The 27,128-nt window shown below is 44.8% G+C and overlaps 1 protein-coding gene across 1 annotated transcript in view; it reads right to left on the reverse strand.

Annotated features, from left to right (window-relative positions):
- LOC124775896 (lysine-rich arabinogalactan protein 19-like) overlaps nt 1-27,128 on the reverse strand; it is a 90,398-nt gene that overhangs the window by 25,131 nt on the left and 38,139 nt on the right. Inside the window, exons 2-3 of the mRNA XM_047250730.1 lie at nt 22,901-23,160; nt 7,707-7,932 (exon numbers count right to left, since the gene is read on the reverse strand). Of these exons, the coding sequence (XP_047106686.1) occupies nt 7,707-7,932; nt 22,901-23,160 (486 nt within the window). The remainder of the gene's footprint in view (nt 1-7,706; nt 7,933-22,900; nt 23,161-27,128) is intronic.

A 27,128-nucleotide genomic window follows, 5' to 3' on the forward strand; every position in this document is an offset into this window, starting at 1 on the left:
GCCATCAGCTCTTAACGCTGTGAAGAGTCATCAGAAACGACACGTGCTTCCGATTCCACGTTAAACCGTCGGTCTACTTTGCTCGATTGGATAACTGGGGTATGTTAGAAAGACTTGCGCCGGGCTATTGAGCGACATGTAGTTATCATGCTTACCTATACACGTAATTAAGTTCGTACGGTATCCCTAGAGTACGACTCCCACTCATACTTGCCCAGTCTCTCTCTTTCTTTCTTGTTTAAAAGGCGTAACGGGACGGAAAACTAGTTTGACCCCAGAGGTGGGTGTTCTTGTTCTTGTTCTTCTTTTTCTTCCTTGCATTTTCCCGTGTCTCTATGGGATCAGCATGCTTACGTGGGTTAAGGCAACATTAGTGGCAGTAGGTGGTCGGACGCCTTCCTGGGCCACCACTCCCGGAGGGACGAAATTTGTATGCCCCATCCGTTTGCGTCTAGAGGAAATCTCATGTTCAAGTGTGAGAAAGTTTTCTAAATATGTGCGTATCGTGTATCTGATCCAAGACGTGGGTACCAGCCCGGCATTTACTTAATTGGATGCGTGAAACCGCTTAGAAACCACGTCCAGGCCGGCCTGCATACCAGCCCTCTTTGTAATTCGGTAGGCGGATTCGATCCGTGGAATGCTCCACTCCCCGAATGCCGGAAGCAGTGCGTTAACGCGCTCGGTTGTCCGGGAGAGAATGACCCCAGAGGTTACCGTTGTCTAAATACCTAACTAACGATGGAACAGTTTGAGAAGAATTCGTAATTACGAAAAATGGCGGATTCGATCCGTGGAATGCTCCACTCCCCGAATGCCGGAAGCTGTGCGTTAACGCGCTCGGCTGTCCAGGAGAGAATGACCCCAGAGGTTACCGTTGTCTAAATACCTAACTAACGATGGAACATTTTGAGAAGAATTCGTAATTACGAAAAATGGCACAAATATGTTCATCGGATATCGTTTCTGAGTTGTACTGTTTGTAAGTTTCCGTTGTATTTTCCAGCAACAAACTACAACACTTAATCAACAGGAACAGTCCCTGTCTGCAAGTAAAACTACATGCGTCAAGTGCAAGCCAAGCGGTGTCAAGTTCGATAGTCGTCGGCGCCGACGTGTTTAAGTCTCGGCGCGGCAACTGTCGTTAGCTGCGGATCACGGCGAGCGGCAGCCGGAACGGGCAGTAAGAGGGCGCCTTGCTGTTCTCTCGTCGTCGTCTCGTTTCGAGTCCCAGAGGGGAGCGCGTCGCGGCTCCGGAGATAAGGTTAGCGGCCGACCCTGCCGAGGTTCAGCGCACACGGACGCGCGCTTCTCACGTACACACACTCGCAGCGGGCTGTGCGAGGAGCGCCGCGCGGGGGTGGCAGTGCAGCGCGGGAGGGAAGAGATTTTAAAACGCGTCGCGAGCAGCCATCCGAGACGGCGCGGGCGCCTCATAACGCGGCTGCTATCTGCAGCATCGCACTTGTCTTGCCCGATGCGACTTCATTCCATTTATCTGTCTTTGCTGAGGGCCACCTTCTTCACCCTCCGTCCGAGCCCGCCACCCCCGACGCTGGCGCCGCCGTACACCCTTTCTTGCCCGACCCTCACTTGCCACGTTCTGTCACTGTCAATTTCTACCGCCCCCGCCCGCCCCCGCAGCTACCGCCGCCTCTGCCACCGCCGCCTCCCGGCTTCCTCCGCGTTTCCACCCTCCTTTTCTTTCTAATTAGTGACTCCTCTGTCCCTCCGCGCGCTGTAAAATGCCTCTCCCCCGGTGCAGCGCCGTCCACCCCTTTCTCCCTCGAACATTTCCTCCCGCCTCACGGCCACCCTTCGGCCTCCCCCCCCCCCCCTCCTCCTCCACCTCCGACGCTTCTACTCCTCCGACGCTGGCTGCTTCCTTCCCCATGTCTCAAGTGAAATTAAAGTTCTGTTTCCCCCCTTTCTGCCTCCTCCCGCTTCACCCCTCAACAAAACGATTCCTCCCTCTTCATTGCACATTAGAGTTTCCAAGGAAAAGCTCACACGCACACACATACGCATGCTTCCATTAACTTTTTTTTTTCGACCGCCCCCCGCCCTCTGTTCTTTACTCTCCCCGAGACTTCTCCCTTTCTCCGGGCGTTCTCCGGGCAGCCGCGTACTTGTACAAAACCCGGGGCTCGGCTCGCGGGCCGTTCTCTTTCTGTTTTCATCGGCGCGCCGAGTTTAATGCGGAAGAACGGCGGGCGGGGTCCGAATGGCCGCGGCCGCCCGAGTTAACTGCAAAGCCGCGTCTCCAGCCAGAGACCGCCAGACTCGCCGGGGATTTGCACGTCGATTACTGTGCTCGTGCTCAACATTATCTCTGAATTATTTTCAGAAAGGAGAAGCCCGGTGTTTCCGTGCAAAATCTTGGCAAAAAATCTTGCACACATATCACTGAGGAACCACCCGTACCCTTCACTCCCTACCTTCGTACATGCACCCCCGCCCCACCTGGTGTCAGTGGTTCGTTGCCCGCAGGGCTGAGGTGTGGACTGCTCCGGTGATCGATAGCACGCCAGTTACACCTCGGTCAAAATAATGTTCACGTTTTGTCTGCGTGTACTGTGTGGCTTTGTAGCTACAGCGAGGCATTTCCATTCAGTACGCCTGAGATGAACACGTTGGTACGATAAAGGTATTTGTGGTTTATCGCATGAAACAAGCCAGAAGACTGATAACCGGAAAAAAATTACGTTTACACTGTGCCCTTTAATACGCAGCATTGGGTTTGCTTACAAGTGTATTCTAGTTTAACGCATTCTTTCGTGATAAATATTAAAAGATAGTCCTAGGTTGCAGAAAGGGCTTTCTTGGCGCAAAAAATAGGCGTTTCATCCTGTTGGGGCATCATCTAGTTGTCTAGCACAATGAAAAACGGACGTAATAAATAACCAGGCGTGGTCCTATCCTGAGCTACTATACCAAAGGTGAAAACCAAAATCGTAAATATGTAAGACGAAAAGGATATGAAAGCACGTAAAAATGTTATAATTACTGCCAAAAATCATTCTTGTAATACGCCTAAAACAGATCGTAAACGAACGTAAAAAACACCATACGATATGGAATAAAAACCACGAAAAATAAACATACAGAAAAATACAAAAACTTGTAACCGTTGTTGCAATATGGGTCATCAGTCACCGCAGCGCAGAGTAAGACCTTGCTCACACAAACATCAAACACGGCCCCGGAACAAATTTCTGGTGGCCGATCCGCAGGTACACAGTGTATATACTGTATTGACAGAATCAACAGCGACTGGCGGCGCTAATAAAGATTACCGTCACTAGGTGGCGCCAAATGCTGGTACAAAGCCATCAATGAAGAATCATTATAGTAGATGTAGTAATCATTATAGTAGGTAATGCGATGCTTTCGTTTTCCGCCAAAAGAAACTCAGTGACAACTGTCTTCTTGAAACGCACCTACGTTACTGAAGCCACTTTGAATGCTACGTATGCGCAGTCAACCATCGGAACTTCATGAAACTGTAGGGACGGAAGCAGGAATACTCCAAGATGGTCCACAACAATTTCCACATTTTTTCAACAGAAATTGGCAGAGAAATAATGTATTTGCATTAATTGTTGAACGCTCCTCGTATCATTCATGACGTACTCGGCTGTTTTGGATTAACAAAAAAATGGTTCAAATGGCTCTGAGCACTACGGGACTCAACTGCTGAGGTCATAAGTCCCCTAGAACTTAGAACTACTTAAACCTAACTAACCTAAGGACAACACACACATCCATGCCAGAGGCAGGATTCGAACCTGCGACCGTAGCGGTCGCGCGGTTCCAGACTGTAGCGCCAGAACCGCTCGGCCACCAGCGGCCGGCTTCGATTAAAGCTTGAAGTCATACGACAGAGCTACGCTATTGTTTTATAACAGAAATTGTCAGCTGGCAGGGCTGTGGTGTCTCAGTATGCTATCAGTTCATCTACAAACCCACTCACTACACGAGACACTGTGTTTATGTGCCTAGTAGCCCGATCTGCCGGAGAACAATAAATGATTTAATAGTAAGATTAAGAAGTGCGTGTCGTTGGTATTTGACACCCGTCAAAAAGAATATACCTTTCCGTATTTATTTTCTTCCTTGTCATGTTCGCAGTTCTAAGTCGCCGATCCTCTGACAAGATAGGCACTAATTCTGTGCACTATTACAGATGACGGCAGCGAGTCAGTTGAACTTTGTCCTACCCGGTGACTTTTTTACGTAGAGAACGCGCCCGGTGCACTGGGCTCAATCGACAATTTCCCTATCTGTCGTGACGACTTCACTCAAGTTGCACGTGTATAATTTACGCAAAGAGCAACAGAGATTCATGTCATTACGAAAGCCTGAAGTCGGAAGCCACTTGTTTCGATGGCACAATGTATAATGTCAGACAATTTATATTGATTTTATAGATCGATAGAATGACCCACTCCGAAGACATGTGACAGCTAACAGCTGTCACGCAACCCAACAGTACCTAAATATCAAAGGATATTCATTTTATAACGTTGTGTTTTTATACTGTTGCTTTTATTAACCAAAGAAAACTGATAAAAAATATCAGTGTAATCTTTTCTTCAAGTTTCTGTGCAAAATATTTCTTAAATACACGCAGAAGGTACAGTGAGATGCAGGGTTCAACCATCCAGAATTAAGGTTTTCTGTGGATTTCCTAAATCACTTCAGGTGAATATTACAGGGAGAAGGCAGATTTCCTTATCCACATACAGGTATGTCCAGTAACAGTTAGTGTTCTCCCACTAATGACCTCGATATCGAAAGGAATGAAACTCAAACTTCCTTTCGTTCCTTGCAAAGAATTACTCTTTTTCACCATACCTTCGTTTGCTGGTTATCCTTCGCAGTTTGTAGCTCCCACGAAACTTCACGTCTTAAATGTTACGCACTCTTGCATCGCCTATCAACAAATTATAATATTTTTCTGATGAACAGCATTTTACGCCTCATTTTTGCTTAAAATATGTTAACAATAAGTTTTATGAGTAACTTCTCTCTCCATCCCCTTCCACGAAGAAGAAAGGAAGATTGGAGGTTAACATTTTGTGTCAAAAATAACAAACTTATATCTTTGATCTGTTTCTTTGTAGACTGCTTGTAAATGTCCTGTAAAACGGAAATTGGCCAAGCGTGCACGATATAAAGAATATTTATGGAAAAACAGCCAAATGGAAAACTTCAAAATGTTATTACACAAACGAAGGAGAGTTGCAAAATGCCCAGCAACTAAAATTGTAGTAAATAACAGGTGTTTTCAGCATATCAGAGGGGTCAGTACGGCACATTTTATATGAAGTTTTGTGCATTTTGGGTACGGAATGCCGTCAAAAACCCAGTGCGGGAATACCACCTTTGTTGGGAGGACTGTGGGTGAGATAAGATCACGACCTCGTGCTGGAAAGAAAATAGTAACCAGAACAGTGGTTGGCTACACCATCAAAGACAAAGACTATTCCATCAACATCCATCAGACGTCGTTTTACATCAAAAGCAAAATGTGCCAATACACCATCACGTACGCATCACTTTACCCAGCCATGAGTCAAGCGTGAAATTTGTGCCCACTTAGATGGGAGTTTAATAGAAAAGTTTACATTTAAAATACATTTGTACTTTAAAATACATTTGTACTAACTGGAACAATATTTCATACTGAAGTCAGTAGCGTCTAATAACCACACATTCGCAATCATGCCCCAAACGTGATCACTGGACCCAAGTTTGGTTCTATTATCGTATACTTTGCGCCGTGTCAGTTTCCAGTAATAAATTGATAGAACCTATACATTAAAAACCCGGGTTAAGCATTCATAAACGATGGAACAAGAAGGGCTGGTGGAAAGATAACTGTATACGGTCCGTCCAGATAGTTCCGAGGCTAATTTTATTGCTAGCTTCAGCACAGTAAGTACGGTGACAGCTTGAGCCGACAACTGTTAACAACAGATAGCATTCCACCACCCAGCTGTGAGCAGACAGTGTTAAATGGTCGGCGTGCGGCTTTAGTGTGTAAACGTTCTTGCGTCACAAATCCCAATGGAGCAACGAAGTGAATAACTCTAGACGCGTGGACACCTGCAGCGACTTGATTGAGATGAAAAGCGCAACAGTTCTTTCCTGGAAGAAACCATCGCGGGTGATAAGACTTGGCCTTATCAGTGCGAAACCTCAAGAATGACAAAGTGTAGAGCTGGTCTCTGATGATTTGCCAAGACTGTGATGCGCGGGTTGTACAATATCCCAAAGAGGGACTTTTCTCATAGTTTCACTTGGTTGTAGGAACTTTCTGTGCGGTGTACTCAAGTGGGGGAAGGGGGGGGGGGGGCAACTATGTAGAATAGCTGAAGCATTGCAGCCAACGTGTTACCTTTTCTGTATTTTTTATTAATACAGTCTCCAAAACCTTTTAGAGGGGTTACATCTACGGGGTGAAAATTATTTAAACCGACAAACTCTGGGAGGTTGTAGGGGACATCAAAACAAATATTTTTTCCCTAATGTCATTTTTTCCTATGAGGAGTATTTAAACCGGTAGAGGAAGATTTCTTTGGCGGCAAATTAATTAAACCAACAAACACTCTGCCTCTGTCAATCCACGTTTCTGGGAACCGTCGGTCCAGCAATCGACGCACACGATGACAGAAATGTGCCGGCGCCCCGTCATGTTGGAACCACATGCATTGTCTTGTAGGGAGCGGGACGTTTTCCAGCAATTTTGGCAATGCTCTGGCGAGAAAATTCCAATAGTGCCTGCCATTTAATGGCCTATGTAGCAGATACGGCCCAATTTAACAGTCCCCAACAACACCGGCCCACACATTAACGAAGAACCACACTTGATGAGCGCTAGTAACTGTGACATGTGCGTTACCCTCACTCCAGACATGCGATTTGTGCATGTTGAAGACTCCATCACGCCCGAACGTTACTTCATCGGTGAGTAACACAGAGGATGGAAATGTAGGATGCATTTCACACTGTTCCAGGTACCACTGCGAAAACTGTGCTCTGGGTGGATAATCAACTGGTTCCAGGTAGTGGACACGCTGTAAGTGAAATGGACGTAACAATCGCTCTCGAAGGACTGTTCGTACATTCGTCTGATTCGTCCCCATGTTGCGTGCAATTGTACGAGTGCTGATTGAAGGATGCCCCTTCACATGCTCCAAGACAGCTTCCTCAAATTGCAGCGTTCTTACCGTGCGACGGCGTCCCTGTCCAGGTAATCTGCTAAATGACCCGGTCTCAGGCAGACGTTGGTACACAACAGCAAAGGTCGTATGATGCGGGATACGGCGATTAGGATATTATTGTTGATAAACCCTCTGTGTAGCTCGTCCGTTGTGGTGCGCTACGTAGTACGCACCATCCATATCAGTGTACTCACTCCAGGTGTATCGCTCCATTAGTAAACAGAGACAATGCACTACTGCACTGGTGGACAGCAGTTTCTTACAACTGAAGATCCTAATACGGCCTCTAACAACTGAAGAGCGTAAATACGGCCTCCACCGCTTTAAATAATCCTAATAGGAAAAAATGACATTAGGGAAAAATATTTGTTTTGATGTCCCCTACAACCTCCCAGAGTTTGTCGGTTTAAATACTTTTCACCCTGCATAAGAAGAGCAGAATGATGTAGCTGTGTACAGCGTACAGTGTCTGCACACGTGAAACGGCGGCTTTCTTAGGTGTTTCTCGGCCGAGGAACTGCGCGTCGGGCGCTGGCGCTGGGCGATCTGATTTGTGCGGCCTGAGGAGAGGGCGGCGTTGGGCGGGGGCGGGGCGGGGGCGGGGGCGGGGGTGGCCAGTAGCTCGTGTGTGGCCGTGTGTGATCGATGAAGTTTCCGGCCGCGGCCCAAGGGCAGGGCGGCAACCGGCAACCCGTCTGTTGCCCTGCTGTTCCAAGCAGGCTGCACGTGCCCTGACAAACCTCCGAAGGGATCACTGTTCACTACTTTCATGAACTACTTCTGATCATCTACATCGGTACTCTGCAAACTACCGTTCAGTACGTAGAGGACAAATAAATGCGCTTAGGCTTCCACCTTCGTACGAATCTTTTGATGAGAAGCTGGTCCATCGTGTCAGTCTATCTGCTTGTTTTACTGAAGCAACTTCTCGCACGCCGTTGCATTTGTTCACAGCAGGCACACTTTCTTCGTTCCTAAGGAAGTGAATAAGCACAATGCTGGCCCTTAAAATTGCAATACCATGAAGGCGGCATGCAACCAAAAATCCAACTACATGTTCGGATACGCAAATGATTATAATTTCAGCGCAGGCGCACCAAGTAGGTAGGAGTAACTACCTACATATCAGAAAAGATTACGCGGATGATTCCTCTTTCAGACATGCCATTTTAATGTTGTTTGTTTGTATGAATACTGTGTTAGGCCTCCTGTAATAGGAGAAACATCGGCACGTGACGGAACACAACAACGGCAAGGATCGTTGCCCCTCGAAACTGCGGTTTACGGTTCTATGACATTGCAACTCGCGTTGATCGGTATCGCCATCATGGGAAAATGGAATGGATGGGCGCAGAAAAGCCACACTCGATCCCATGCGGGACCTTAGCGACCCGTAGTCAACTGGCACCAGAGGAACATGTCGCACACTGAGACACGGAGTATCGTACTGTCGCGTCACGTCACGAAGCGGGCTTGTTTTGAGCGGCATAATGCGATAAGGTCGGTAGCACGATAGGCACTCAACACGGCGACTGTTGTTGCGTCTTTCCATGGTGCGCCAGCAAACGAACGTATGCCGTCAGCGGTCCGTCCAAATACAACGCTGGATGCAGGAGGTGCACACGTTATCGTTTCAAACAAGTCTCATTCCTTGGTACAGGATCACGATGGATGATTCCGTTTGTGAAGGTTCCGATGACGACATAAGTCGCCAGATTGCAACGTCAACGCCACAAGGCGTTGACGAACACCTGAACAGCAGATGTTACATTGTGACGTGTTAAGGCCGTACACACTGTCCTATTTTTCACATTCTCGATGACGTTATCTTTCAACAAGATACTGCAAGACCACATGCTGCCCATTACTTTCCTGACCTACCTCAATACAGAGGGTGTCAGTCTATCTCTGCGGGCAGCACGTTCTCCAAATCTTTCACCCAATGAAAACATCTGGTCGTGAGTTGCGAAGACAGCGGCCCGCCACCATTCATCAACCACTAAAATGCATAGAGCTGCATGGAATGATGCATCTGTCATCAAATCTCAGCTCAATTCAAGACTCAGCCAGGTCGGGGCCATTTTTGCTACCATAGGTGGCAGCTCAGTGCTGTGTGCTTGATGTCGCAACGTGTATACCCCCTAGTCACAAAAAAACGTAGTCACTCTTTTACCTGATATGCTGTTTGCACGCAATAACATTTCTTTGCTGGTCCGAGCACAGGGCTCACAACCCGAACTACAGGCCACTGTTAAGCACTAATGAAGGACTGGGTCCCTTTCTTCGATTGCACATTGCACATAATTCATTAAGGTCAATCCAACACATTTATTTCAAATAACATAAATGTAGTTACATGTGAATCTGTCTGACATTAAACAGTAATAAAAAAAAATTTCAATATCAGCTGATTTAGTGCGTGAAGCGCGAGTTAAGCAAATAATCAGATAAACTGAACAATTCTCCGTAATTCAAAACAAAGAGAAAAACAAAATGAATCAATACACCCCACTGACAAACATCCAAAAAACCTTACAATACTACTCAAAAGAATACACTGAAGTGGGGAGCAGTCATTCACCCGACAGAACACTTCAAAATGAGTTCAATAACACAGCTGCGTGCCCCAGAAAACTGCAAGACATTAAATACACTACATTTGACGAATAACAAGTACTCATTAACATTACGCCACTCCTGTTTGAACTGCAGTGTCCCAAAGAAACAGGCGCTTATTCTAAAAGAACAATTTTTTTATATGTTTAAATTACAGCATTAAGGAATTCCAAAAGATGACCAATCGAACCCCTCCGCCCCCTTTCAGGCGGAGGCGGAAGCGGAGACTGAGCCAGAAACACAGAATGGCACAAAAACACAGTTTTGCTGTGAAATCTTACAGGACACCCGGAAGCAGACGAGGGGTGGGCACCCACAAATAACACAGGCTCAGAGTCAGGCTGGGAGCACATCCTACGAGAACTTGTTCACACTATGCTCACCACAAAATGTAGACATTCCGGCCGATCATCCGCTTGCGGTGGCTGCCAGAAGGACGAAGCAACCAACAGGCCTATGCCGTGCTTCTCACACAGGCACCTCAATTTGTACAAACATCTAGGCCAACACCAACACCGGACTCCCCTCTCACTGCGAGGCTTGGCACAGTTTATATGAAATGCCTTCCAGGCAACCAGTCACCGCCGCTGGAGTTTCACGATTAGCAAACAGCCCCAGCGTAACAGACATCACACATGTGCTTACGCCCGAGCCACAACTCCGCCAGTCTCACCGGCCGCCCCAAACCGACTGCCTCTCGCCGTCCTTCGCGCCCCAGCCGAAAACGCAAAGATGCTCATGCCCGGGCACGCGCCAAAGATAACAAGCCGATCGCTGATGATCGACCAGCGATCTGGCTCATTTGCTACCATTCATGTTGCATATTTAATGGTTAGCAGTGTTATTCCACTATTTCGTAGGCGTAATCGGTACAATAGGGCAAAAGATAAATCAAAAATTAAATGTGACTATCGGGGTCCGAACCAACACCTTTTGACGGCAGCGATTTAACCGTACTATACTTTCTGATTCGCCTACGCAGGCCGGGAATAATAAATCCATATAACCTCAAATTTCAGTAATTTTACCGTCATAAACATAACGGGAGCTATGTGTGGGAGAATGTCATGAGTTTATAGACTCAGCTTGGAACTTCTTCTTTTCCTTGTGACGTCGCATATTTCTGTGATGGGCAAGACCTTTCTTATCGCTTTCCCGACTGTTATTTATTGAGAAATTCCGTGACGCTTTAGTTGATTAATCAAACTGCGAAACCGCTCACTTAACCAGTAATTTGTTAGCGTCCGAAGTCAATAATTCTTCGGAAACGGTCAGTCGAGACATTTATAAGCAATGTCATTGGTGAATAAATTTCACTTCCTCAGCATTATTTCCTTATGGTAAATACCCTTCACACAACTTCATTTGATGGTTCGATTTCAAATCACTCCAGATGTATATTCGTCTCTGAGACAGTAGTTGATTCCATTGAATGGCGTAGTATAATCAAACAAGATGGGATCACTTCGATCTTCAGGCGTTCTGTATTATTTCTTGAACAAAATGAGTTAGTCGCATTGGGTGTTTTTGCTAGGACTGAACTAACGTGCTATTTAAATTTATTGTATTGTTATTTTATATTGCTAACAACAACAGCCATGGCGGTGAACTGACATCATTCAAGAAAGTTATCATGTCTGTGGATCTCATCGCAATTATGTCCAGAAAGGCTCAGAAGAGGGTGAAAATCATATCGGTAGTAAACCAACAGCAATAAATTCACTGTGACAGTGGACAGACTGTTACATCCCATGTAGAACAAGAAGTATCCGGGCATATTCCTCCGTCCAGCTCCCTCTCTCAAATTATAGTAAACTTTTGTCGTCAGTACCGCAGGACCTATGTTTATCGCTTTGAAGGATAACTCTAGGATAAGTATTTGTCCACATAATCCATTTTTTGTCCTCTCCTCACGAGAAGTTATGTTGTAAGAAAGATACATGATTCCAGCATGGAGTTTTCTAATGGCACGTGACCTGTCTCATCTTCTCTTCTTCTAGTCGCAGGAACTCTCACTGCTGACTCCGTAGGTTACGTTTGATTTGAACATTTAATGACCGCGCGCTCGAAAACCCACAACTCTTCCTTACTGTTATTATTCAATTTCTTCTAAATGAAAGAATTTTTCGGATGATTTCAAATGGTTCAAATGGCTCAAAGCACTATAGGACTTAACTTCTGAGGTCATCAGTCCCCTAGAACTTAGAACTACTTAAACCCAAGTAATCTAAGGACATCACACACATCCATGCTCGAGGCAGGATTCGAACCGGCGACCGTAGCGGCCGGCTTTCGGATGATTTAATCACGTAATAATTCGAATGGGATTTTAATTATATTAACTGATTCTTCCGTCGCTTCTTGGTTGAACAACGTAATTATACATGAAAAGCGCAATGTTGTATGGCTCCTGCAGGATTAATTTATTTTGTTAACCGGTTTTCGGCTTACAGCGCCACAATCAGACTTAAACTGACTATCGTCGTCAAAGAAGTTACATTATTGTGAACAACATTTGAAAAGATGTTACTCATCTGGACTGATGCACTAACACAAATGATACAGTAATTAGATGGACTGCTGCAGTAACGAAAGCTACGAAAGCTACCACTTGGCTGAAGGACCTATCTACTGCAAGTGCCTCTTCCAAAACAAGACAAATTTGTAGTGTGATGCCAACAATGGTACTACGCACTACACAGTTAATAAAACATGGAATGACAGTACAATTAGAAAAGTAAAAAATGGAACAAGAATTTAAATTAAATTTACATTCCCAATAAAATGAAACTCGTACTTGCAAGAATACTGAAGAAAAGCTTGAAGAGGTATTAAACATGGGAAGTGATACAGAAACAGAGTAAAAGATAAAACTGACAGCTTTAACAACAGCATTTATGTAGTAAACAGGCAATCACAGTAAAATAAATAAGTACAAGAAAATTGGAGAATAGAAACAATGTGAGAAACATGGGAAAACTGTGAGCATTGAGAAAAGCTTAGAAGAGGGGAAGTATTGAGCAGATTTTGGTCGTTTAGTGTTAAATCAGGACTGTGGACAAGAGGTAGGTTTTTAATGCAATTTCTGGTCACGCATTGTTCATTTAATCAAAGTTCTGCACACACAATACGAAAAGCTATAAATCTGCTTGACTCTAATTGTTTAACAAATGTCGTTTCTTAGTTCACAGGTCATCGAAAATTACGTTATTTATCCATGTTGCAGTAGTGCACAGTCTCGCGGTCATGCACGCCTCAATTTAATTAGGCTCACTTTATTAAAAATTATTTTCCTCAGCTGACTCTAACTTCCCCATAACATTCAGTTTACTATAAATTTGTCATGATCGCAACCTAAAGTAGCAGTTGGATAAACCATACACGTATCATAGCTGCTAGTTCCGCTGGTATCATAAAGCTCATTGTGAGACGTAAACAATAACTGAGCAGTGGAAACATTCAATTCTCAAGGCGCTCAAAATATGGACAATGCAGTATTATCATGATACACAGCACCACAAGAAGAGTATATGTGCTTTGTTCAATAATGGATGAACACGACATGTAGAAAGATGCAGAAAAATACAGTAACGATGGATACACGATTTTTAACGCAATAAATAAGAATATGTTACAGAAATACTTAAAGCGCCAACGCTAAAGCAAAATATCCCCAGGATCCTACTCATGTTTCACAAACGAACCAATCTCGTACACTGGCATATCCCTCTCTCACGGGCTTCGCAGTAACCAACGAACTCATTGTGTAGATCACTAATGTATAATTATTTTAGGCGTATTAACAATCTACGACAAACCGTCTCTTAGGTCGGTGCTTCTCTTGTTATCATAAATGTCAAGACACACAAAATATGAGCACCTTTGCAGGAATTAAAATTCCATAACCTTTTATAGCACCATTTCAGCGCAACTGTAAAAAATTCGCCACACATGAAAATCAGAGGGAAGTCTGTCGCCGTTGCGCTGGACGGAACAGCACCTGCTAGTTTGTGGAACACAGGTGTAGGACGTTGGCGCGTGTGGATCGTGTCACGAGATAGTCCAGATGTGTCGTCACGCTCACACATGTGCGTGTGTGTAATCTACGAACACCAGCGCGTGTGAGTCCGTTAATATCGGACACGGTACAAAACGCTTCCGACGACAGGCGTATATGACACCCTCGTACACACGCTCACGACTTCCACTGCACCGTCCGCCACACATATGAAAACACGCATGTACGGCTGTTAAGAGCGAAAGCGTGTCGCTGCGCGTTAGAGTTTCCGGCGAAACTGGTAGTAGCTGGGCGCTTAAAGAGGACTGTCCAAAAGTCATTCCCGTTGTCCCAATTTAGATACGAATCGGCGGCGGTTATTAGCACGATGTGATTACAATCGGGGCTTCCCGAAAGAAGCTTCTCGCTCAACGAACGACGCACATGTTACGCGCGTGCGTGTGTGTATGTGTGCTCGCACTCACGCACACGGGCTGGTCGCCCTAATGGTCGCTCCTTGCCCGCCCCGTAAACAATATAATGAGGGGCGAGCCTAATTATAAAAGCATAAAAGTCGCCAATTAAGGAGGCGCCTCTCATACTCGTATAAAGGAACTGCGCCCATCTGCATATGACTGCTGACATGTGCTGGCCAGGGACGGAGCTCGTGTATGCTATATCTACATCTCACGAGACTCAGCCCTCCGTTGCACCCTTCTCGGTGGAGGATCACGGTCGGGATAACAAGTCGCCGCGCCGTGCGCGGCTAAAAACAGGAGATAGCACACAGAGGGGGTCGGTGTGGAGGGGGAGGGGTTTGGACTCCCTAGACCACCCCTCCTTCACTTGCTTCCCCCTTTTCCTTTTCGGCACACGTCGTCTTCCCGCCCAACAGCTAGCGCAGCGCCCCTTCTATCGACAACGACTGGGTAATTAAAATCGATCATGCATTCCTCGATTTTCCCCGTTTTAATTAAAAGCACCAAAGTGCAAACATCCGCAGGGAAATCGCTAGGTCGCTTGCTTGTTAATGAAGATATAATTTTGTTGTGGCTGTGGCGAAGATTTTTTGGTGCATTACTGCACCCATGCGTCGATAACTGGCGAAAATAAAAACCTCAGTTTTATGATAAACTTGCTCTCAGTTTAACACAGCTGTAAGCTGAGAAAAATGGCTAGCAAGAAAGATGTCGAAGTCCTTCGATTCCTCTCTCAAATTCTTCGTTAATCGTCTTTGTCAGACTAATATTCTGTTGTCCAAAGGGACTCGAACCAGGAATTTTTATTTCTAAGCAACTAACTTACGTTGTATAAAACTTTTATGGGTACATGTCCGTGTTGTCATGTCGTTACATAGACAAAAGTTCCAATATTGTTGCAGACAGCTTTCTTCGGGATATAGTATTTACGACATTGTCACATAACAGGAAAACATAGGAAAAGTATTCGCAGTTGCGAATACTGGCAACTTCCACCAGTAGAACGGAATGAAGATACCGAAAATTTGTGCCGGTTCGGGACTCGAATCCAGATTTCCGTTTATCGCTAGCGGTCGTCTTACCAGCTGTCTGTGCGCTCTTCATGACCAGATCCAAATTTCCTTATGTCGTCGTCCAAGTCTCATGAATCTGCACTCGTACACTTCCTGCAATTCCCTTACGGAGGAGACATTTAATCGAAATTCGCTAGCCAGGTATCGATGGATAAATACAGTACTGCAGTGCCCCTGTTTGTGGAAACCTATGATTGCACACAACTAACTAATGTGTTAAAGGTACACTTATTTGGTGCATTACTCTTCTGTCAAGCTAAATACACTGTTATCCTTTTTCCACTGATGGCCTGCATCTTGTTCCACTAATAAATAGGTAGTTAGCACTGACGCTGCAAGCGTGTTAGTTGTTTAGTTACAATATTATATTAGTAGCTAGCCGTACAGTAAATGACTATCGCTCTCTCAAGCAGCGAGCAGAGGAAAAAAAAAAATACTTCAGGTGTTTGCTGGTTTCCGTACATGAGTTCCTATACAAAACATTTTCTTCTTGGCACCATCTGCGTACCGTAGGAGTTTGTAAAACATTGCACACAAAGTCAACGGAACGGATATATTTCTCAGTTAAAATCGACTGTCTTTATGTCGGCATTGTGCTTCCTACAAGTACACTATCTGATCAGAAGTATCCGACCATCCTTATCTAATGCGTAATTGATCAGTTATACACTGCGGAGACAAAAGACGCAAGATACCTGCTAATATCGTGTCAGACCTCGCTTCGCCTGACGTACTGCAGTAGTTCGAGATGGCATGGACTTAACAGGTCGCTGGAAGTCCCCTGCACAAAGACTGAGCAATGCTGCTGCTATAGCCGTCCATACTTGCGAAAGTGTTGCCGACGCAGGATTTTGTGCAAGAACTGACCTCTTGATTATGTCCCATAAATGTTCGAGGGAGTCAGGTCGGGAGATCTGGGTCGCCAGATTGTCCACAATGTTTCTCAAACCAATCGCGAACAACTGTGGCCCGGTGACAATTCCATCGTTGTTTGGTAACATAACGTTCATGAATGGATGCAAGTGATCCCCAAGTAGCCGAACACAACTCTTTCCATTCGATGATCTGTTCAGTAGGACTAGAGGACCCAGTCCATTTCATGTTATCTTAGCCCACACCATTATGGAGCCACCACCAGTTTGCACGTGCCTTGTCGACAACTTATGTCCTTGGTTTCGTGGGGTCTGCACCTCTCTCGAACGCTACCATCTGCTCTTACCAACTGAAATCGGGGCTCATCTGACCAGGCCACGGTTTTTCAGTCGCCTAGGGTCCAACCGACATGGTCACGAGCCCAGGAGAGGAGCTACAGTTGATGTGCTGTTAGCGTCGGTCGTTCGCTGCCGTAGCCTTTAACACCATATTTCGCCACAATGTCCTAACGGGCACTTTCCTCATACGTCCCACATTGATCTCTGCTGTTATGTCATACAGTGTTGCTTGTCTGTTAGTGCTGACAAGTCTACGAAAAGCACGCTGCTCTCGGTCGTTACGTGAAGGCCGTCGGTCACGCCGTTGTCCATCGTGAGACCTGAACATTGATGTTCTCGACCCACTCTTGACACTGCGGATCTCAGAATTTTGAATTCCCTAACGATTTCTGAAATTAAATTCCATGCATCTAGCTCCAACTACCATTCCAAGTTCAAACTCTGTTAATTCCCGTCTTGCTACCACAATCACGTAGGAATCTGTTTAACACGAGTCACCTGAATAGAAATGACAGCTCCGCCAACGCTGTATCCTTTTACATCTTGTGTACGCGATACTACCGTCACCTGTATATGCGGATAATGGCTTTTCTCACCACAGTTTATGTTACGAATGGCAGACCAGCCAGTATGAAAGGAGTTGTAATAAAAGCAGCATTGGTTGGTCAAGACCGCTCAGTGACTTAAAAATCAACTAGTCATTGGATGTGTCTGAGTAGCATATACATCAGGCATATTTCATCCCTTCTATAGCTGTCCAAGTCGATTGTTTGTGATGTGACTGTGAAGTGAAAACGTGAAGTAACGACCGCAGGTAAATCAAAATCGGCAGACTGACGAGCAGGTACCATCGGACATTGCGAAGGGTGGTTGCAATAAAATCGGATGAAATCATCGGAAGTAAACAATCTTGAGTTGCAAATTGCTGACAGTGATCCAGTTCACACAATGACCGTGTCTAGGGAGTTGAAAATAATGAGGGTACAACAATCAAACAGCTCTTCATAAGCCATACATTTCTGTGGTCAGTGCTTCCCAACGCTGCTGGATATTGGATGGCTGGAAACGACTGATTTGGAGTGACGAATCACACTACACCCTTCTGCAATCCGATGGAAGGGTTTAGGTTTCGAGAATGTCTAGGGAAAGCTACGATTCTTTATGTATAATGCCAGCAGTGAGGTACAGTGAGGATGGTGTTACGGCAGGAGAATGTTCTTAGTGGTTAGGGTGTAGCGCCCTTATGGCGCTTAAGAAAACGCTAAATGCAGAAGGATATCAAAACATTTTACTGAATTGTGCACTGCATACAGAAGAAGAACGGAGACGATGATTGATTGTATCAGCATGATAATGCGCCTGTCATAAAGCAGCATCAGTGACGGAATGGTTTGTAGACAATAATATTCCTCAAATGGAGTTGGCCTCCCAACGCGTAAGTTAAAACGACAGCTTCGCTATAGAGCCCAGCGTCCAACCTTCTCTGGTTTCGGTTTCGGTTCTGCCATTCCTGCAAAGACTTTCAGACCTCATTGAAAGTGTCCTCTGCAGACTGCAAGCCGTCATAAAGGCGAATGGTGGACACTAAAAGGTGTCCAGATACTTTTGATCAAGGGAAACTTCCAATATCAGGATTTCAAGTGTCAACCGAGGCTTTAAATCATGGCGACTGCTACAACAGACCACGATGAAAAGTTTCTATTGAAGTTTGGAAAAGCTGGTGATGGGTCTTTCGCTCTGAAACTCTTCTTATTATACGCAGAGCGTGGATTAAAAAAAAAATTATGTTATGATGTAGGGACTGCACCACGGTTGCTGCTTGTCCAATAGACTTTTTAAGGTTGCATTAATGAATTTCTAAAAGAATGGCAGTGAAAAAGTGGTGGAATAAGACTGAAGACAGATGATTTTGTTGCATAAAATTCTTCTGGATGTAGGCCACGTCATAAAATGATGAACCGTGTCATACACTTTGATGAAGGCCACAATCAGTAGTGATCTTGTTTCATCTTTTTGCAGTAGGGCGTCGTCTACTAACCAGAAGGATTTTATTGAAACTGATTGTAGCCACGGAAGCATAATATTAGTGTAATCAGGCGATCACAAGCACAGAGCACTTTGACACTGTACACATGATGAGAAAGTAACTCGAGATATGCGAAAAAGGCAGGACTGAAAGTAAGTTCAGAAGAATTAAAATATCCGAGCAGAACAAGGATATTGAGGTAATTATGCAGGTGTGACAACATTTAAAGGAAGATTTAGTAAGAAAGAAGATTCAGCAAAGATATCTCAGGCCAAAATAGATATAAATAAAATGGAGGAAAATTATGCAGACGATGCTGTAAATGTTGTGTAAGACAGTTACTCAAGGATATTATTCTACGGAACAGCATACTGCAGTATATCGCTGTACTCCTCATTGTTATGTTTAATGTTTATTGCATAATTATTTTTAAAGGGGTTGGTTGTGTAGTTTGATTGAAGAATATGTAGTAAACGTGTGGTAGATTCTGCACAATAATGCGGAAACATCGATAAAAATCAGTAGCCGTGAAAAATTATTGTACGAGGAGAAGTTTTCAAACGTCGAAAGTAAAGAAGAAGTAAAAAGGATGATCTGAGGAGACCGAAATAGCGTGGCTACATGAGGAGAGAGAGGCAAGATTGTTAGCCGAGGTGAGTGTGGGAATGGCAACCACAAGAGAGAAAAAGACTGGCTAAGATGTTAACAATGGAAGGAGGAAAACTGTAAGGAGACTGGCAAGACTGAGATGATAGAAGTAAAGGACGTGAGAAGCATCCTACAACTCTGCACCAAATTCGAAAAAATATCCTGCATGTATGGAAAAAAGTTGTGTACAAATACAGCAATCTGAGTTACGAAAACAAAAATCACGGCCGCGTATTCTTACCGAAACAGCTCAGGTGTTCGCCAGCGTTGTACAGAAATCACGCCCAGTGTTCCATTCATCTGAAGGACGTGAAAATGAAATCTTTGCAGAGTCCTGAGAAAAATCCGTCGAGAAATCAGCAGCTGAATGTCGACCATGGCCACTGATGTAATGGACACGAGAGAAACCGTAGAAAATTGCTCTGTCACGAGTTACCATTCGGGACGCAGCTGCGTATACAATACCCGAGTTGTGTCCTTCCCTGGTCAAGCGAGACAAACTAATTCATGAGGTATGGTTTTCTTATTTCCCCACAGTAAAACTAACGTTTCCTTCCTGGCAGAATAGAGCGTACTATTAGCTAATTGTGAGTAGCGGCTATTGCCTAGCTCTTGCGAATTAGATTTTTCCGTTGTTTGCCTTATTTTGAGAAATACTTCACAGTTATTTACTACATCCGATTGCGTATTCGAGTTTAGTAATACGCTCTGCTGCGGTGACAATCGACTACCATGTTGCCGATTTCAATACTGGGGGCGGATGAAATTTTAATCGTTAGTATTTGATTGAGATGGGAAAGAGAGAAGTGGCGTGTGTTTCGTCTTCATAACACTGTGCGCATATATTCTACGCTAAATTTCAAATTCTACTTCTTGCGGTACACATCGGTGGGCCCCTGACGAGAGTAATAGGTGATGTACCTGCCTTGCTATCTCTCTCTGTCTTCCGTCTAACGCGTAATAAAACAAACACTTCAATACACTGCCCAACCATCACCGTCAACAAAAAGGCAGTCCGCCCCCGGTAGCTGAGTGGTCAGCGCGACAGAATTTCACTCGTAAGGGCTCGGGTTCGATTCCTGGCTGGGTCGGAAATTTTCTTCGGACAGGTACTGGGCGTTGTGTTGTCCTAATAATAATCATTTCATCCCCATCGACGGGCAAGTCGCCGAAGTGGCGTCAACTCTAAAGACTTGGTTCCGGCGAACGGTCTACCCGACGGGAGGCCCTAGTCACACGACATTTACGTTTAACAACAAGGCACACTTGCACTCCCGGCAGATCGTCCATAAGTCGGAAGAGTCATATGACAAAAACCTTTGCTTCCAACTCGTATTAAATTCTGCATTGTTAGTAGGCTCGCAACTGAATACGATACACTTATTCACTTACTCGGTAAAGTGTGCATTAAAACGAGCTCACCACCTTTGTGAAAATCCAACCATAAAGAAGTAAGCAGTATATTATACTCGTATATGAGCGAGAAATAGACAATAGTCTAAGACTTCCTTCTTTCAGCGTATTAGCCATCGTTCGTATTATACACGGCATCCCTTTCGGTCGGCATGAGTGTTCTAGAAAGATCAACTTTCTGACGACAGCCTCCGTGTCAGATTATTGTGCATGTGGTCCAACTTTCTGTTAGTGCTTAGTTGGGAAAGCATAGTAACTTCGATGAAAAGAGGATTTTACGAAAATTACGATGAGATTCCAGCTAAGTGGTAGTTGGTATGAGGTCTTCTGTGTAGACCTGTGGCTGATTTTGGTTGGCACCCACAGGGAACACGCAATGAAAATAGAAAACAATAGAAAACCCACTGAGAATGCCACAACTGTCGTGAAAGATCTTTGGATGACAAAATAAAACAATAATTTGTGTACTTGCAAAAACGCGGACCTATCCCTAATTCATTATGAATCTTCTGCAAGCACAGGAACTGAGCTCAAAACTCCATTATGATACTGGTATATATTTTCTCTAGCTAATAAATGTAAATGGTCTGAGATGTAGCGGATGATAATTTTCCTGTTCTTTCAGTCCTAATGAGTGTAAAGAATTTACCACTTGACTTTCGGCGAGAACTTCCGCTATGAATTCTACTCTGATTATTTACATACAGTACTTTCATTGCTTGCTCATACATTTTACTATATTTCGATTTTTCGAGAAAGGATAATCCCCTTCCAACCCAACTTTCACCTTTCAGATGCCAAAATGTACAACGGCCAGCTCTCACAGAACAAGCAGTTTTGGTGGTGACGTGTAAATGAAAATGACTACAAGAAATAGGGGAGATTCAGTTGTTGTTGTTGTTGTGGTCTTCAGTCCTGAGACTTGTTTGATGCAGCTCTCCATGCTACTCTATCCTGTGCAAGCTTCTTCATCTCCCAGTACCTACTGCAGCCTATATCCTTCTGAATCTGCTTAGTGTATTCGTCTCTTGGTCTCCCTCTACGATTTTTACCCTCCACGCTGCACTCCAGTTCTAAATTGGTGATCCCTTGATGCCTCAGAAAATGTCCTACCAACCGGTCGCTTCTTCTAGTCAAGTTGTGCCACAAACTCCTCTTCTCCCCAATTCTATTCAATACCTCCTCATTAGTTATGTGATCTACCCATTCTAATCTTCAGCATTCTTCTTTAGCACCACATTTCGAAAACTTCTATTCTCTTCTTGTCCAAACTATTTATCGTCCGTGTTTCACTTCCATACATGGCTACACTCCATACAAATACTTTCAGAAATGACTTCCTGACACTTAAATCAATACTCGATGTTAACAAATTTCTCTTCTTCAGAAAGGCTTTCCTTGCCACTGCCAGTCTACATTTGATATCCTCTCTTCTTCGACCTTCATCAGTTATTTTGTTCCCCAAATAGCAAAACTCCTTTACTACTTTAAGTGTCATTTCCTAATCTAATTCCTTCAACATCACCCGACTTAATTCGACTACATTCCATTATCCTCGTTTTCCTTTTCTTGATGTTCATCTTATACCCTCCTTTCAAGACACTGTCCATTCCGTTCAACTGCTCTTGCAGGTCTTTTACTGTCTCTGACAGAGTTACAATGTCATCGGCGAACCTCAAAGTTTTTATTTCTTCTCCATGTATTTTAATGCCTACTCCGAACTTTTCTTTTGTTTCCTTTACTGCTTTCTCAATATACAGATTGAATAGTATCGGGGAGAGGCTACAACCCTGTCTCACTCCCTTCCAAGCCACTGCTTCCCTTTCATGTCCGTCGACTCTTATAACTGCCATCTGCTTTCTGTACAAATTGTAAAAAAAAGCAGATGGCAGTTATAAGAGTCGAGGGACATGAAAGGGACGCTCTCACAGAATAAGCAGTTTTGGTGGTGACGTGTAAATGTAAATGACTACAAGAAATAGAGGAGACTCAGTACGGGAATAAAACGCCAGGGGTGCTGCAGTAGACTCACTTGTCTCGAGTAGTCGGTTGAGACAAGAAATTCGGTCATGCAAAATAGGCCTAAGGCTCTTCGCGTATGTGTGTGTGTGTGCGTGTGTGTGTGTGAATATGTGTGTGTGTGTGTGTGTGTATGTGTGGGTTGGTGGGTGGGGTTCCAGCAATACAGCGAGGAGTGAATTTCAGTACCTTGTAGGCGTTCTGTGAGAGGGTGTTCTGTGTGCGGACAGCGCGCCGGGCGCTCGTGTGGGGGACAGCAGCGGGGGAGGTGGCGTCTTGGCGTGGACTGGCGGCCCGAGTTGCGGCCAAGTTGCGAGTAATTGTGGCTGACACGTTGCGGCCGTCGGCGCCGGAGGCAGCGGCAGCGGCGTAGGCCAGCCGCGCTGACGGCTCGCCCTGCAGGGGCCCAGCTGCGGACCGCGCCGCGCTGCGCTCAGCGTCAGGTGCGTCTGCGCACGGACACACGCGCGCACGCACTCCTCTGGCCGTTAGCTGCTGGCGGAAGTAGCCACGGGGCCCGGCCGCTGCCGTGCTTCACCGTGCTATAAAACCTGCGTCACCCCCTCACTCACTTCTCCTGTGCATTTCATTTTTTCCCACGCACTTAAACCGCGTGAGTCTGAGGCAGGCACCTACATGCACTTGAGGGGAACAAGGTTTCCCCACAACACACTGTCTCTTTCTGCGGGCAATACGCGAACAATAGACATACACTACACTTACACTACACAGATACAGACATACATATACAGAGTGTTACAAAAAGGTACGGCCAAACTTTCAGGAAACATTCCTCACACACAACGAAAGAAAACATGTTATGGGGACATGTGTCCGGAAACGCTTACTTTCCATGTTAGAGCTCATTTTATTACTTCTCTTCAAATCACATTAATCATGGAATGGAAACACACAGCAACAGAAAGTACCAGCGTGACTTCAAACACTTTGTTACAGGAAATGTTCAAAATGTCCTCCGTTAGCGAGGATACATGCATCCAACCTCCGTCGCATGGAATCCCTGATGCGCTGATGCAGCCCTGGAGAATGGCGTATTGTATCACAGCCGTCTACAATACGAGCACGAAGAGTCTCTACATTTGGTACCGGGGTTGTGTAGGCAAGAGCTTTCAAATACCGCCATAAATGAAAGTAAAGAGGGTTGAGGTCAGGAGAGCGTGGAGGCCGTGGAATTGGTCCGCCTCTGCCAATCCATCGGTCACCGAATCTGTTGTTGAGAAGCTTACGAACACTTCGACTGAAATGTGCAGGAGCTCCATCGTGCATGAACCACATGTTGTGTCGTACTTGTAAAGGCACATGTTCTAGCAGCACAGAGTATCCCGCATGAAATCATGATAACGTCCTCCATTGAGCGTAGGTGGAAGCGTAGGTGATGAAACTAAAATGAGCTCTAACATGGAAATTAAGCGTTTCCGGACACATGTCCACATAACATCTTTTCTTTATTTGTGTGTGAGGAATGTATCCTGAAAGTTTGGCCGTAACTTTTTGTAACACCCTGTATACACAGCAATAAGAGACGAAGAACAATGGGCACAATTAAATGCACTGGCAAACAGTAATTCAAAAACAACACATGAAGAGTACATGCGGACACGACATTACAGACATGCCTATGTGCAGTGTAACAACAATCTCCAGAGGATGGACAGAGATACCCACAGTGACAGCGAAAATAGTGACCAATGAGGAGGATCAGGGGGAGGAAGCTGAGATGTGACAGTAAATAAGCAAATGTGCTGGCGATCTAGCCAAGAAAACACCAAATGCCGTACATGGATGGGCACCTAAAGTAGCTAATTTACAGGATTAGTAATAAATAGGATATGCAACATTATTGCCGGCCGGGGTGGCCGAGCGGTTCTAGGCACTACAGTCTGGAACCGAGCGTCCGCTACGGTCGCAGGTTCGAATCCTGCCTCGGGCATGGATGTGTGTGACGTCCTTAGGTTAGTTAGGTTTAAGTAGATCAAAGTTCTAGGGGACTGGTGACCTTAGAAGTTAAGTCCCATAGTGCTCAGAGCCATTTTTTTGCAACATTATTTCTCTACTAATAACCATTTGTGTGTGTGTGTGTGTGTGTGTGTGTGTGTGTCTATGTGTGTGACTGGCGGTCAACGGCTCGAAGAAACCATTCCGAGGTATTCACCGTCAATCACATTCGGTGATGGTACTAACAAATCTCTCCTCTATCCTATCTTCTTTTTATATTGTTCTTAAAAAAACAACACTATTTTATTTATATTTCAACCTTACATTACTGTTATTTTGAAAAGTATCATTCTTTGTAAATGTTGCAGATAAAACAAAAGAAAAGAAAACTGTAAAAAGATGAAAAACGAAAATTGTAAGATGTACGAACTGTTTTAAACATCAGGTAACAGGTATATAATTTGGCAATAAATAAATACATAATAAATTTCATTTTTTCTAGTTTTTCGTATTTATCAGTTTGTCTGCTACGCTGATAAAGAAAATTACAACACCAAAATATAATTAATGTTGAGTAATTTATTTATTTATTTATTTATCGTATGATGATACAGAGCTAGGATCAAATACATAATTTTAAGAGTATACAGTGTAAGAAATGACAAGCAAAATACACGTACAGAATCACATGGTCAAAGTATTATGCTAAATTATCTACACATTACACAAGTTCTTAGACTTCTAAGTCCAATCTGTTAATCCAGTTCAGCCCTTCAGGTGATGCATGGTGGATGTCATTTATTGATCCCACAAAGGCTCTTTTCGGGCATTCACCAACAATGTGATTAATTTTTTGCAGGGCTGCTCCACAGTCACAATCTGGAGATGTTGCCCAGCCCCATTTGTACTTTAGATATCCGCAGTTCCCTTGTACTGTTTGGATGCGGTTGATGGTTCTCCACTGCCGTCTGGGGAGTGTGAAACCTGGAACTCGCATGACCGTTGAACACTGACGTTTCTTCCCCCTGATTTCTCCATACTTCGTTGACGTTAAGGTTGGAGGCTTCAAGATGTCGTGCAGTTCACCAAGATGGTTTTCTTGGCTTCAGACGCTGATGTTCTGCTATTAATGTATCGCTGTGTACGGGTAGCTGGGGGTTCTTCTGAATGTTTCTCCAGATCTTCAGGAGAGCACCTGATCTTCGTAGAGCTGGAGGATGGATGTTACTTAAGACTGGTAGCCATGCAGTTTGAGTGGTACGTATGCATCCTGTGATAAGTTGCATTGTCTGGTTGACACGACTTTTCGTGAAAAGATAGTCCCCTTTCACCGTTCAGATGCCAAAATGTACAGTGGACAGCTCTCACAGAGCGAGCAGTTTCGGTGGTGACGTGTAAATGAAAATGACCACAAGGAATACTACGCACAAGTTCGTAGAATTGGACCATCTATTCGCATATGCCAACTTAACATGGAAGGAATAAGCAGGTCGAAATGTGACAATCTATCCAAACTATCGAAATGTACAGTAATGAAATTTCAGGAATACATTTGTCTAGGTAACATATTGAAGTGACCAACATTCCAAGATCAGAGGTCAATGTAAGCGCGAGATAAGCCATTAGAAATGTGAAATGCGGGTACATTAATAACCGGTGTCACTGCCAGAATGCTGAACGCAAGCATGCAAACGTGCATGCACTATTTAATACAGGTGCCAGAGGTCAGTTTGTTAGATGGAGTTTCATGCCTGTTGCACGTGGTCGGTTAACACAGGGACGGTTAATACTGGTTGTGGACGACGCTAGAGCTGTCGTCCGTTGATGTCCCGTATGTGCTCGATTGGAGACAGAAGTGGTGATTGAGCCGGCTAAGGCAACATGTCGATTCTCTGTAGAGCACGTTCGGTTACAACAGCGGTATATGGGCGAGTGGTATGCTGTTGGAAAACACGCTCTACTCATGAATGGCAGCCCGTCAGATTGACGTATAAATTTGCTGTCAGGGTGCGTGGGATAGCCACGAGAGTGCTCCTGCTATCATACGAAATCGCACTCTAGCTCATAACTCCAGGTGTAGGTCTGGTGTGTCTGACACGCAGACAAGTTGGTCGCAGGCCCTCAACTGTCGTCCTTCTACCATCACACAGCCGTCACTGGCACCGAGGCAGAACCGGCTTTCATCAGAAAACACGACAGACCTCCACCCTGCCCTTCGATCAGCTCTCACTTAACACCACTCACGTCGCGAATGGGGGTGGTTTGGGGTCGGTGGAATGCACGCTGCAGGGAGTCTGTGCTTGACGTAACCTATTTGTCACTGTGGTGCCACCTGCTGCTCAAATTGCTGCTACATGTACGATGTGCCAGAGCCATACAATCAAAACAGTGTTACAGTTTTGAACGTGGCTCTTACTCAGCAACGGTATACTAGTTTCAACGTAGGATTAAACAGCCAGCC

Source organism: Schistocerca piceifrons, chromosome 2 (genome assembly GCF_021461385.2).
Source record: "Schistocerca piceifrons isolate TAMUIC-IGC-003096 chromosome 2, iqSchPice1.1, whole genome shotgun sequence".
NCBI classification, from domain to species: domain Eukaryota; kingdom Metazoa; phylum Arthropoda; class Insecta; order Orthoptera; family Acrididae; genus Schistocerca; species Schistocerca piceifrons.